General features: G+C 43.8%; 1 protein-coding gene across 2 annotated transcripts in view; it reads right to left on the reverse strand.

The window, feature by feature from the left end:
• The window catches only part of klc1b (kinesin light chain 1b), a 38151-nt gene that overhangs the window by 15758 nt on the left and 9917 nt on the right, over positions 1-12476 (reverse strand). Inside the window, exons 2-14 of one of the 2 annotated variants that reach the window (XM_034682097.1) lie at positions 12183-12456; positions 10140-10370; positions 7847-7928; positions 7043-7271; positions 6107-6194; positions 5430-5531; positions 4856-5029; positions 3238-3337; positions 2254-2306; positions 1949-2016; positions 1723-1831; positions 1575-1583; positions 1155-1307 (exon numbers count right to left, since the gene is read on the reverse strand). In XM_034682097.1, the coding sequence (XP_034537988.1) occupies positions 1155-1307; positions 1575-1583; positions 1723-1831; positions 1949-2016; positions 2254-2306; positions 3238-3337; positions 4856-5029; positions 5430-5531; positions 6107-6194; positions 7043-7271; positions 7847-7928; positions 10140-10370; positions 12183-12431 (1647 nt within the window). In that variant the 5' untranslated portion in view covers positions 12432-12456. The remainder of the gene's footprint in view (positions 1-1154; positions 1308-1574; positions 1584-1722; positions 1832-1948; positions 2017-2253; positions 2307-3237; positions 3338-4855; positions 5030-5429; positions 5532-6106; positions 6195-7042; positions 7272-7846; positions 7929-10139; positions 10371-12182; positions 12457-12476) is intronic. The other variant, XM_034682098.1, reaches the window with a different exon arrangement.

The following is a 12476-nucleotide window of genomic DNA, read 5'->3' on the forward strand; positions in this document are numbered from 1 at the left end:
ACCTTTTAAGGAACTGTGCATGTTTCAACAGCAGGAATCAGGGTCTAACTTTAGTTCCTGGGTAGTTAATCTCCCTGCTTGGTCCAGGAACTTTGGGGGTGGGGCCTGCAGTGCCAAACATTACTTGCAGTGTTTTTATTTCCCCCCCTGTCCACACTAACATCACACACACCTGTGATTCTCTTGGTTTAATAACTCCTGAACATCGGTCTTCTCTGTGAGCCTGTGAGTCTCTGTCAGCTCCCGGTGTTCCAGTCTGAAGAGTTACCCTGTAAACTGGAGACCTTCAGCTGAACTTGTCAGTGTTTGTGGAGTTTACAACAGCTGTTGAAACCCAGAAGGAGTCCTCGGGAATGCATCCTAGCTTAGTTTTTATTCTCCAAATATCCTCATCAGATATTTAATGATCGTCTGAAGACGTTTGTGAGGGATGCATCTGGCTGAGAGTCTCCAGTTAACAGGGTCGCTCTTTAAACTGGAACACCGGTCCATCTCTGACATGGCTTTAAAATCTGTCTTCTTGCTTTAAGTTGAGCGTTTCTCGTCTCCTGCCAAGTGTTGATTCATAGAGAGAGAAACCTTCTGTGGTCGTTCTTTCCTGAAGGTGGAGAGCAGACTTTCTCTTCAGCGAGACTTTCTTTGAGTGGTTTCCATCCTCTTAAGGAGTGACCGCTGTCGGCGTGTGGTTGTCGCCCAACAGAGCTCAGTGTGATCTACATGGAGACCAGGACGCTCTGGTCTTAAACCCAAGCATGCATCAACTATGAAATCTAAAGAAAAGTCAAGTTTGCTTCCAGTTTGTGCTGATCGAGGCACTTTCTGCTCCAAACAGCTGATCTGATGTATGCAGGAAGGTTTTTCTGCTTCAAGTTCATGCCGTAGCATACTCCGAAGGCTCTGTATCTACGCACGAAGCCTCACATGCACCTCCTCAAAAACCTGACATCTCCTCTCTCTTCTTCTCTGCAACAACTGCTGCTCGAGTTCCTCATACGACCGAACTTAATGAAATCAGAAGTTCTTTCAGCCCTCACTTGTCTCATATGTCAGCGTGTCTGTACCGGTCCACTCCCTGCGGCGTTAAAAACACCTCCTTGTTCTCCCCCGTGAGGTCACTGTTCGTTCTGACTCGACTGTCGTGGATCTGTACTCACCCCGTTCCACTCCACGCCCATACTCACTTCCTCGCCGGTCTCGGAGCCGCTCTCATACTTAACGCTGGACAGGCTGTCCCTGCTCCTCCGCCTGTCCCCGTCTGTGTCCTTCAGCAGCTCCACCACACGCGTCCCGTGGATGGGGTCGATGCCCTGAGGAGAGAGAGAGACGCAGACGCGCGCACACACACACACACACACACACACATGCACAGGTCAGACTCAGTTGGGTTAAAGGAGGGTTAATGTGGTTGATATGAGAGGGAGTGCAGAGTTATATGGAGGAATTAAAGGGATGTTTCTGTCTCTGTAGCGGAGGCACCGCAGAGACTCAGACCGTGAGATGGCAGTGATGTTATGGGAGGGAGGTGGAGGCTAAACGGGCGGGTGGGGGCTATCAGTTAGAGACAAACCACTTACTGTGTTGCTCTGGATCCAAAGCAGTGTAGAGAAAGGGAGAGAAATATCATGAGAGTCGTGTCCTAATTTAAAGACTTTACAGAAACAGGATCTGAGATGTTCTCTGCATGCACTCATGGATATATGGAGACCAGGAGAAGATGCTGACCTGCTTACGGGACCTGACGGCGCACTCCTCCAGGGTATCTGCAGCCTCCAGTTTGCCCTGTCGGCGGTACAAAGCCCCCAGGTTCCTCAGGGTAGTGTTCACTGTGGGGCTGATGCAGAACATGAAAATGAACAAACTTCCTTCATGCATTCATAAATCATTGAATCTCTGGCTTCTATTCAAATGTTTTTATTGATGCTCAGGTTGTAAAACATGCTTATCTCACCTGTTGACTTTGCAGGCCTTGTACCAGCCGCCGTACTCTCCGTAGGGGGTGTTGTCTCTGTGCTTGCCCTGGAAGTAAATCATAGAGAAGCGGAAGTGAAGGCGGGGAAAGAGGAGTAGGGTTAAGAACTGGATCAGCTGCATTTTTATGTGTTTACATGTAACTAACATATGCCCTGTGGGGCTCATGTGGAGCGTGAAGGACAGCTCAGGTCTGTCTCTGCAGCCTTTCACACATCTCTCCTTAACTCCTTCAGTTTTAAATATTTGCTTTGTGCAGGATGTCTGTTGATTCAGAAACCTCACCTTGCTCATCTCCTCTCTCTCCTCTGCATGCATCCAGATGGGCTTGTTCTCAGCTGCAGACACACAGAGAGGAGAGGTGGTCTACACACAGGAACAACAAGACTGGAAAACACATTAACCCCTCAACCTCGAGATGGTTTACTGCATGCATCATGAAGTATTCATGTAGCATGCAGAGATAACCCTATCACCCCCTCATCACTCTGTTCTTCATCTCTCTGCAGGCTGCATGCTCTCTGACTGTCTATAAATGCTTGCTTGGATGATTCTGAGTGAAAGAAACTGCACCTAAAGTGTGTTTTTATCATTCAATGATTCAAAATGTTGCAAAATTTAAAGATTGGTGCAGAAAAATTAGCTCCTTCCTTGTTTTTCTTGCACATACAGAAACACGCCGCCGTCTTCTTCTCTGAATTTAACCTTTGGACTGTTTTGCATTGAAGGAAATAAATCAATTCCCTGATCTTGATACAGAAACTTCAATTAGACTTTCATCCTGCATTTAGAAATTTAGAAATACTGCTTTTGTGCTGCTTCCTCTCAACCTTCAACTCCCTCAAAGGTTAATAAAACAAAACCTCTCTGCGTCGTTGTGACGTTCAGCGACAGAAGAAAAATAAACCTCTCAGAAAAGTGGTGCATTGTGCAGAGCTGTCTTTTATTCTCCTTTCAAAAGCAGGCGCTCTAATCCCCGGAGGAGAGGAACTGAAAGGCTTAAACCAAGAGAAGAAAAGTTTCGTCTTTGAGAGGAATGAACTCTTTATTTGTTTCTGTTTATTGTTTATTTTGGATTCTCGGTGGAGGTCAGAACATCGTCCACTTTTTAACCATCTGTCCGTCAATGTGTGCCCTCGCTGTGTGAGACAAACGGCAGGTGAAGATCAGACATCACAGTTTATTCTGAGGGGAGCCCGCCACCGTTTATCAGCGATACGTTTGAGTTTATTTTGTCTTATAAACATGTCTCCTTCGATAAAACCTTACCATCCACAGATCCAAACTCTTTCTCGTGAGCTCGGGTCAGAATCTCTTTGTACAGGACCTCGGCCTCCTTGTATTTCCCCTGTTTGAGGAAGCAGGACGCCTGCGGAAGAAAGATGAGAGAGGCGTTTTAGCGTCAGATCAAATGGGCCTTTAATGTCCCCAGAGAGCAGCAGCAGCAGAAGTCCGTCTGAATATTCCTGCTGCTCGCTGTGACTCATGAGAAAATGATCCAGCAGCACAGAGCCTCGTCTGCTGTCTCTCTGCAGCCTCTCCATCATCGGGGCGGACAGAGGCCTAGAGAGGAGAGAGGGACGAGGAGACACGCTGCAGAGAGGGAGTGATGGCTGAGGGTCTCTTAGTCTCTTTCAAGGAGATTTGAATTTTAAGATTTGAAGCAGAAAGCGTTTACACTTTTATTCTTAGACCCCAAAGAGCCAAGAGAAGTCTGTGTCTGATTCATGAACGGTTCCTTAACAGTGGAATTGTTCTAAAATTGATGAATGCCATGTCCTCGTAAGTTTGAAGCTCATGCTTGATGTTCCCAGTTAGCATTTACTTTTAAAAGTAAACTTTTTAATCGAGCTTTTAATTTGGAGTAATTCATTTTTAGCCCTGGACTGCATTATTATTATTTTAATCATTGTTTTAACATTTATTTATCTTATTTAATTATTTATTTATCCATTTATTCCCTGTATTCATCTGATCTTGTCAGTGCTACCTTAATTTTAAATTATCTTTCCACTCTTACTTGTTTTATTAATTTCACTTTGTTGATTTTATTTTTAAGTTTTTAATTTATTATCATGCCTTTTTTTATTTTACATTGCTGTTGTTTTCTGTCTCTGTTATTTTGTGAAGCACTTCAGCCTTCATGTTTATATGTATGAAAGGTTTTAAAGTTGAGTTAAGTTGAGTTGAGATATACGCCCCTTAAATGCCCATATAAGGGCATGCCACTGCAGCGCCACACAGCAATCACACAGGCGTAAAAAGTGAGCCTATAGCAGTAAAAAGTTGATTTAGTTGATCTGAAATGGAGGTAAAGCTGCTGGAAGTGAAACACAAACAAGCTGTTTTGTTTTTTGTAATTATGTTTTATAGCTTCAGTGATTTTAAACAAATGAATCCAATAACATCACTTGTTCAGATCGCCTCAGAAACGGACGCACATCAGATGAAGTGAAATAAAAAGTTGATCTCAAATCTGAAGGAATAATTTCCTGAGATGGAAGAGACTTAGACTTTTTCTCCCATATTTAAAATGATTGATATATTTTATTCTTAGAGCTGTGAAATGATTGATCATGTGACTGATCAGTCATTAAACACCTGTGTGTAAAGGTGAGTGTATGTAAGCTGTAGCCTATAGTATTGTCTCATGTCATCTTGTGCATTCATAAGTTTAATATTCTAACTGATTGTTTCCATCAAATCCACTTTATTTGTTTAGCACATTTAAATAAACAGTGAAGTTTACCAAAGTGTGATTCAGGACCTTTGACACTTCCAGGTTTGGGCTACATTTTTGGTGCTTTTACTCGCCATGAAGGATTAAAATTGACAGGCGCTCTCAGATGTTAAAGGGTTAAAGTGAAATGTGTTTTGTGAACTTTACCAGGTTGTTCTTGGTCTTGGCCACGTTGGGATCATCCGGGCCCAGCCTGCACTCGTAGATCTCCAGGGCCCGGCAGTAGTAGTACTCCACCTCCTCGTACTTGCCCTGGTTCTGACACAGCAGAGCCAGGTTGTTCAGCTGTTTGGCCACATCTGGATGATCCTTCCCCAAGACCTGAAGGGAGACAAGAAGGGTTTGGATCAGAGTTTGATTCAATGTCTCTGTGCGTTTGGCTTCCTCCTTCATGCTGCAGGCACTCAGACGATCTAATAAAGGCTGATCGATAAACTGAATAGAGCTCTCAGGCAAAGAGAGACTCTGTGTACCTTTCGGAGGTCTGTAGCTTTGTCACGTCTCTATTTTCAGCCGTGCTCTCAATTAAACCCTGTAACTCCCCCCTGATTCAGGACGGCCCCCAGGGGAGACTTCACAGATGATTTAAGAAAATCATTTTCTCTATTTTTACACGCAGCCGCTGCAGCTGACATTTTGGAAAATGTCCCCCGTTAATGAGTTTGTTACACTGAGCGGAGAGCAGCGCTGTGGAGCGCTGTGATCCAGGGATGTGGCCTACCTTTTCTCTGATCTCCAGAGCTCTCTTGCAGAGCGGCTCAGCCTCCTTGTACTTCCCTCTCTTTCCGTACAGCACGGCCAGGTTGTTCAGCGTCGCAGCAACCTGGAGAAACGTAAACAAAGCATGCTGGCGGTTAAGCTCCACAATATCAAGGATTTATGCACCTGTTCCCAAAGACCTGTCAGAAAATATACGATGCTCAAACAAGCAACCTTTCAAAGAGCTCAAAGCCGTCTGGATTACACGGGATGGAAGGAACTTGTTATTGTTTATTCTGCATGGAGGATCAGACTGAGTGACAGGTGAAACAACAGGAGGAGAAGTGAGAGCTCTGTGCTTTATCTTCCTTTACAAGGTGCCTCTGTGTAAATCAATGCTCACAAATTTGTCCACAAAGGAGACGAATCTGCAGCAGGTACCTTTTTTTTATGATTTGTTGGATGTAGGAGCAAACATTGAGCGGTCTGGATTGATTAGTACAGAGCCTGTAGTCACATGTTCACACAGATCAATCCTTAAATAGAAGGAATAGATCCATACTGACTGACTGAGTGGCTGAGTGGGTAAATACAGGAGAAGACTGTACAGTTATTGCTTCTGCTGATTATGAGTTAACACCAGCAGACGAATCTAAACATGAAGCTGTGTTTGAAGCCCTAAGGTCAGAGAAGTCTTACAGCGGGATGATCTTTGCCGAGGGTCTTCTCACGGATGGAGAGAGCGTCGTTGAGCAGGTGGGCGGCCTCTTTGTATTTGTTCTGATCCCTGCAGGAGAGAGAGAGAGAGAGAGAGAGAGAGAGAGAGAGAGAGAGAGAGAGAGAGAGAGAGAGAGAGAGAGAGAGAGAGAGAGAGAGGACACGTGATGAGACCGAGTGTTTCAGAAAGAAGAGGAAGAAACATGGGGTGAAAAAAACAACTTTGGTAGGCATGTGTGCCGCAAATTAAAAAAAGGAAAAAAAAAAAAAATTAAATATAAATAATTTGTATCAATTGAAATATCTTATTTTTTAAAATAAATTTACTTTAATGTAATTAAAAATGGATTCAATTTTAATTTGGAATTTGAAAACATTCTTTGTCTTTGTTTTGATGAATCAATTTTCTTATTTAAAAAAATATTATTTTCAATAATTCAATATAATTAAATTAAATTAATTAAATGTATTGAAATAAATTTAATTTGATTAAAATTTGATTTTTTTTTTAAGTACTGTTCTTTTTGTTCTGAAATTAAGAAACTTAGCAAATAATTATTAATTAATTAATTCATTATGAAATTTTTTTTATCAATTGATCTAATTATAAATTCATTTAATTTGAATTTCCAATAAAAAAATCTGCTACACAATAAAGCAGAGTTGCATGATTTCAAATAAATAACTAAATTATGCAGACCCATCTTGCACAATGAATTCCAAACACAGCACAGCAAAGGGAAGTCAGTGCAAAAGTAACTTTAACAAACTTCCACTGTGCCAAACTAAAAAATTCTGCACATGTGGACTCTCTATTCCACTTTAAAACTCATCCCTCTCCTGGTTCTCTCTCTCATTGAGGTGTTCTTATGTGTTTGCATGACTCACATCGAGCTAACACACAGACACATTTCTGACCTGTAGACCAAAGCCAGGATGTTGAGCATGGTGGCCACGTCGGGGTGGTCGTGTCCAGAAGTCTTCTCCAGGTCCTCCAGAGCCTGCTTGCAGAGGGGGACGGCCACCTCGTACCGGCCCTGGGAGGCGTACTGGATCACCAGGTTGTGCAGGGTCCTCAGGCGGGCGGGGATCTCGTAGCCTCCCTGCTGAGCCGCAGCCACGGCGGCGCTGTTGTGTTGGTGCTGCACTGTGGGGGGGCAACATGCAAAGGTCAAAGGTCAGCTTTGATGTCAAAGGGAGAAACTCTGACATGATTATATCGCTCACTACATTTGCATGCAGACAATAAAAGCGCACTCTGTTGCTACAGGGGATAATCAGGTTATAGGATAATTCAATTTAAACGGTATGAACATTATCTCTGCTCGTGTGACGGACAGTCACGCTCTTCATCTCAGAGCACGACACTGAGCGTGTGACCTTTAGTTAAAACAAAAATTAGCATCACATTAAAGGCTGCTGTGCATGTTCAGAACAATAGAGTTAGCTTGTTTGGTTTTCTTTCTCATTACATCATGAGTTAGATTTTTCAGTTATCTTTTTTTCTTCTGTAACATCTTTTAGATGTATTTTATTTTTTTATTTTGTACTTCTCTCGACCTGATCTCATTTGTAAAGCATTCTAGGCTCTATGATTACATAACATTTAAAAATCAAGCTATTATCGTTATAATTAATCCTGCATTTCCACAAAAAGTGCCCTGTTATTCTAATTTCTAAAAATGAGACTAAAATGGGGAGAGAAATAAATTGATTTCGTACTTCCTTGGCCGTGGTCCTCCTCGTCGTTGGGGAAGAGGTCGTCCAGAGAGTCCTTCGGTGTCTCTTGGCCCTTCTCCTCCTGCTGAAAGAACGACACAAACACCGAGTCAGATCCTCCGACAGAGAGCGAGAATCACACATAACAATTCAGAAGTCCTTCGTGTCAGACGGTGAAACCACACAGGTCACAGAGACAACACTGGGAAGAAAAATATCTGGAGGTTTTATGTTTTATTAGCATTGAATTTTATGTTTATGTATTTTCAAAGCTTATCCAGGGACTGTCATTACTGCTTACAAAGGCTCTGCTGCTTACAGACAACTCCTTTAAAATCTGTGATAACATTATTAGATTCAAAGATAAAGTGGACTCATGGAGCTCTTAGTTATGCTGCTATAGACTGCTATAGGCTTAGACTGCAATAGGCTTAGACTGCTATAGGCTCAGACTGCTATAGGTTCAGACTGCTATAGGCTCAGACTGCTAAAGGTTCAGACTGCTAAAGGTTCAGACTGCTATAGGCTCAGACTGCTATAGGTTCAGACTGCTATAGGTTCAGACTGCTAAAGGTTCAGACTGCTATAGGTTCAGACTGCTATAGGTTCAGACTGCTATAGGTTCAGACTGCTATAGGTTCAGACTGCTAAAGGTTCAGACTGCTAAAGGTTCAGACTGCTATAGGTTCAGACTGCTATAGGTTCAGACTGCTATAGGCTTAGACTGCTATAGGCTCAGACTGCTATAGGTTCAGACTGCTATAGGTTCAGACTGCTATAGGTTCAGACTGCTATAGGTTCAGACTGCTATAGGTTCAGACTGCTATAGGTTCAGACTGATATAGGTTCAGACTGCTATAGGTTCAGACTGCTATAGGTTCAGACTGCTATAGGCTTAGACTGCTATAGGCTCAGACTGCTATAGGTTCAGACTGCTATAGGTTCAGACTGCTATAGGTTCAGACTGCTAAAGGTTCAGACTGCTATAGGTTCAGACTGCTAAAGGTTCAGACTGCTATAGGCTTAGACTGCTATAGGTTCAGACTGCTATAGGCTCAGACTGCTAAAGGTTCAGACTGCTAAAGGTTCAGACTGCTATAGGCTCAGACTGCTATAGGTTCAGACTGCTAAAGGTTCAGACTGCTAAAGGTTCAGACTGCTATAGGTTCAGACTGCTATAGGTTCAGACTGCTATAGGCTTAGACTGCTATAGGCTCAGACTGCTATAGGTTCAGACTGCTATAGGTTCAGACTGCTATAGGCTCAGACTGCTCTAGGCTTAGATTGCTATAGGCCTAGACTGTTCTAGGCTCAGACTGGTATAGGCTTAGACTGCTATAGGCTTAAACTGCTATAGGCTTAGACTGCTGTAGGCTTAGACTGCTATAGGCTCTGACTGCTATAGGCATAGACTGCTATAGAATCAGATTACTTAAGGCTTAGACTGCTATACGCCAAGACCTCTATAGGCCAAGACTGCCTAAGGCTTAGTCTGTTATAGGCTCAGACTGCTATAGGCCAAGACTGCCTAAGGCTTAGTCTGTTATAGGCTTAGACTGCTATAGGCTCAGACTGCTATAGAATTAGATTACTGAAGGCCTAGACTGCTATACGCCAAGACCTCTATAGGCCAAGACGGCCTAAGGCTTAGACTGCTATAAACTTAATCTGCTATAGGCTTAATCTGCTATAGGCTTGGACTACTATAGTACATAACATATATATACTATATAGTATAAAGATGAGGAATGATGCAGCCCTCCAGTTAAAGTGTTCAACAGAGAGAGTTTTAATGCATATGGTTGCTCAGGGGACGAGTCTGGAGTTGATATGTTGACTGTGATTTCTGCAGGTGTTCAGGAGCTTGTAGCAGCTTGTTAAAACATGAAAAAAGCTTCTTCCGGAAAAAGAACAACAACCATTCAATCTTCTTCTCCAGTGGTCAATGTGTGCCGGCTATTAGAGCGTCTTTGAGTCTAAAAATAAGAGCAGAACATGCAGCGATTCATCCCAGCATCAGATCGATGGAGAGCAGAGCAGAAAGGCTCATTCCCGGAAGAAAAAGATGTTCTTTATTTCCTGTATTGGAAATCAATCACACCTCGAGGCTCTGAAGCTCGTCAGTGCAAATAAAAGTAAAAAGGAAATAGTTTTAAAAATGTTCACTGCCATGAGAGTTTCACTGGATGGAAATAATAAATTCAGTTTGAATCTAGTCAGGGACGAGGAGACACGATGATAACCTGTGGATGTATTTGTAGTTGGAGGACAGAGTCCGTCAGTGTTTGGTACTCACAGTGGGTGAGACATCTTCGTCGTACTTCTTGAGCTGGTTCATGAACTCCAGGTGCTTCTTCTCCTCCTCCAGCTGGGCCACGCTCTGCTCGCTCTTCTGCAGCTTCTGCTGGGTGTTGGCCAGCTCGTCCCGCAGCCACTGGTTCTCCTGGCAGAGCCTCCTCACCTGAGCGCGCAGCTTCTGCTTCTCAGACTCCACCGCGTTCAGGTGGTTGGAGAGGGCCATCATCACCTGGAACGGAGAGGTTTAACATTTAATGAAGGAGCTGAATGTGAGCGCGGAGAGCCGACGGAGCACGATGTGAGGCTGGTGCGAGTGAATCATGGTCACCACACAGGCTCAGTTTAGAATGAGGAAGCAGAAACGCTGAGCGGAGGACAGAGACACACGGCGGGCTCTTTACTGTGAAGTGTTCTCATTCACAAACTCTCTGACATTTACTGTTCTGTGCTGATCGAGCTCACTGTAAACACTTCTGCACTTAAATCTAAAGAACTAGAGATGCCTCTGTGCACTTTGTTTTATTCTAGTTACTGATTCTGACACCTAGACTCATCTATCAACAGAGTAGAGGAGATTCATCTTGTGCTGTTAAGGCACTGCAACTTCATTTGTCGATTAAACTCTTGGAAGGAGACGAGCTCTAGAGACAAAGAGGATTCAAAACGTCGGAAACGCTCGACTTAAAGCAAGAAGACTGATTTGAAATCCATGTCAGAGATGGACCGGTGTTCCAGTTTAAAGAGCGACCTTGTTAACTGGAGACTCTCAGCTGGATGCATCCCTCACAAACGTCTTTAGACGATCATTAAATATCTGATGAGGATATTTGGAGAATAAAAACTAAACTAGGATCCTGAGGACTCCTTCTGTGTTTCAACAGCTGTTGTAAACTCCACAAACACTGACACGTTCAGCTGAAGGTCTCCAGTTTACAGGGTCACTCTTCAGACTGGAACACCGGGAGCTGACAGAGACGCATTCACACTATCAGGCTCAGAGAAGACCGATGTTCAGGAGTTATTAAACCAAGTGAATCACAGGTGTGTGTGAGGGGGAAACAAAAACACTGAGGGTACTCTACCAATCAGGAACATTCAAGATTACAGGCCACGCCCCCTAAAGTTCCTAGACCTTTTGAAAGTAAGACCCCCATGTGGTCCAGAGCGGTATATGCTATTTCTCTGTAGTCCTCTTTTCACTTATGCACTTTCTTGATATCTCCTGGAGCTCTGTCCCTGTAATGTTCTAAAGTAACTTGTTCACACATGTCTCTGAAAGTCTTCCCTGTCAGGAGGTATTTACGTCTCACGCGGCAGGACATGACATCAAGCTGTGAAAGCCTCAGTGTGATGGAGGATGAAGCGGCAGAGACCTTCAATAAGACGATGGTTATTATGTTTACATCAACACTTGTTGGTCTCATCTTGAAGACGACTCTTCTCCTTCATCCTCAGATGTTTTCACTCGTCCTGCTACAGATTCAAACCAGCTGCATGATTGAAACCTCATCGACACAGCCTGATCACTCTCAGTGAATGTTCCTGGACATTCTTACTGTGCTGGGTGTTTGTGTATACTCATGCAACCCACCCTGAAGATGTTCTAGAAGTTTTGTGCAGATGATTTGTGATATGCAAATATGGTTGTTGTTTTCTTACGAAGCCTGTAACGATCAGATCCCCCTCTGTGTGCTGCGAAAGGTAATTCTGCTTTTTGTCTGAAACAATCTTTCTATAATCCATCAAACACCAAAGTTTCCTTTCTGCTCAGCGCCCTGCTTCCTCGCCTCCTCACGCCTCACACTTACACGGAGAGAGCGTGCAAAAGAGGAGGGGGAGCACAGATGGGCGGACATCTTTCTTGCTCTGAAGCAGATGCGAGTGTTTCTGAGATGAAGAGGAAAAAGCAGGCTGCAACCTGTTGATTGAAAACCTCTGCTTTGAAACAGAGAAAGCAAGCAAAGGTGTTTTCAATCCTCATCTCTGAACCTGAGCTAGTGACGGCAGAAACAAGCGGTAAAGATCGCTCCCATCATCTCACCTGAGCTTCTCCCAGGCCCAGCTCGATCATCTCCACCGACTTGCGGAGCAGGTTGGACTTCTCGTGCACCAGGTTGGCCTCCTCATCCTTCTTCAGGCACTTGATGGTCTCCAGGAGGCTGTGCAGGATGGAGTTGTGCTCGTTCTTCAGGGCCTCCAGACCCTGGATCACCAGCTTGGTGTTGGAGATGATCTCCTCCTGAGAGAGCTTCTCCAGCTTCTCTTCTCGCGGGTACACCATGGTGGACATCTTCTTCTAGGTCGCTCTGGGAAACCTGGAAAAACAAAGAGAAGC

The sequence above is a fragment of the Notolabrus celidotus genome, chromosome 4, assembly GCF_009762535.1.
Source record: "Notolabrus celidotus isolate fNotCel1 chromosome 4, fNotCel1.pri, whole genome shotgun sequence".
Lineage (NCBI taxonomy): Eukaryota > Metazoa > Chordata > Actinopteri > Labriformes > Labridae > Notolabrus > Notolabrus celidotus.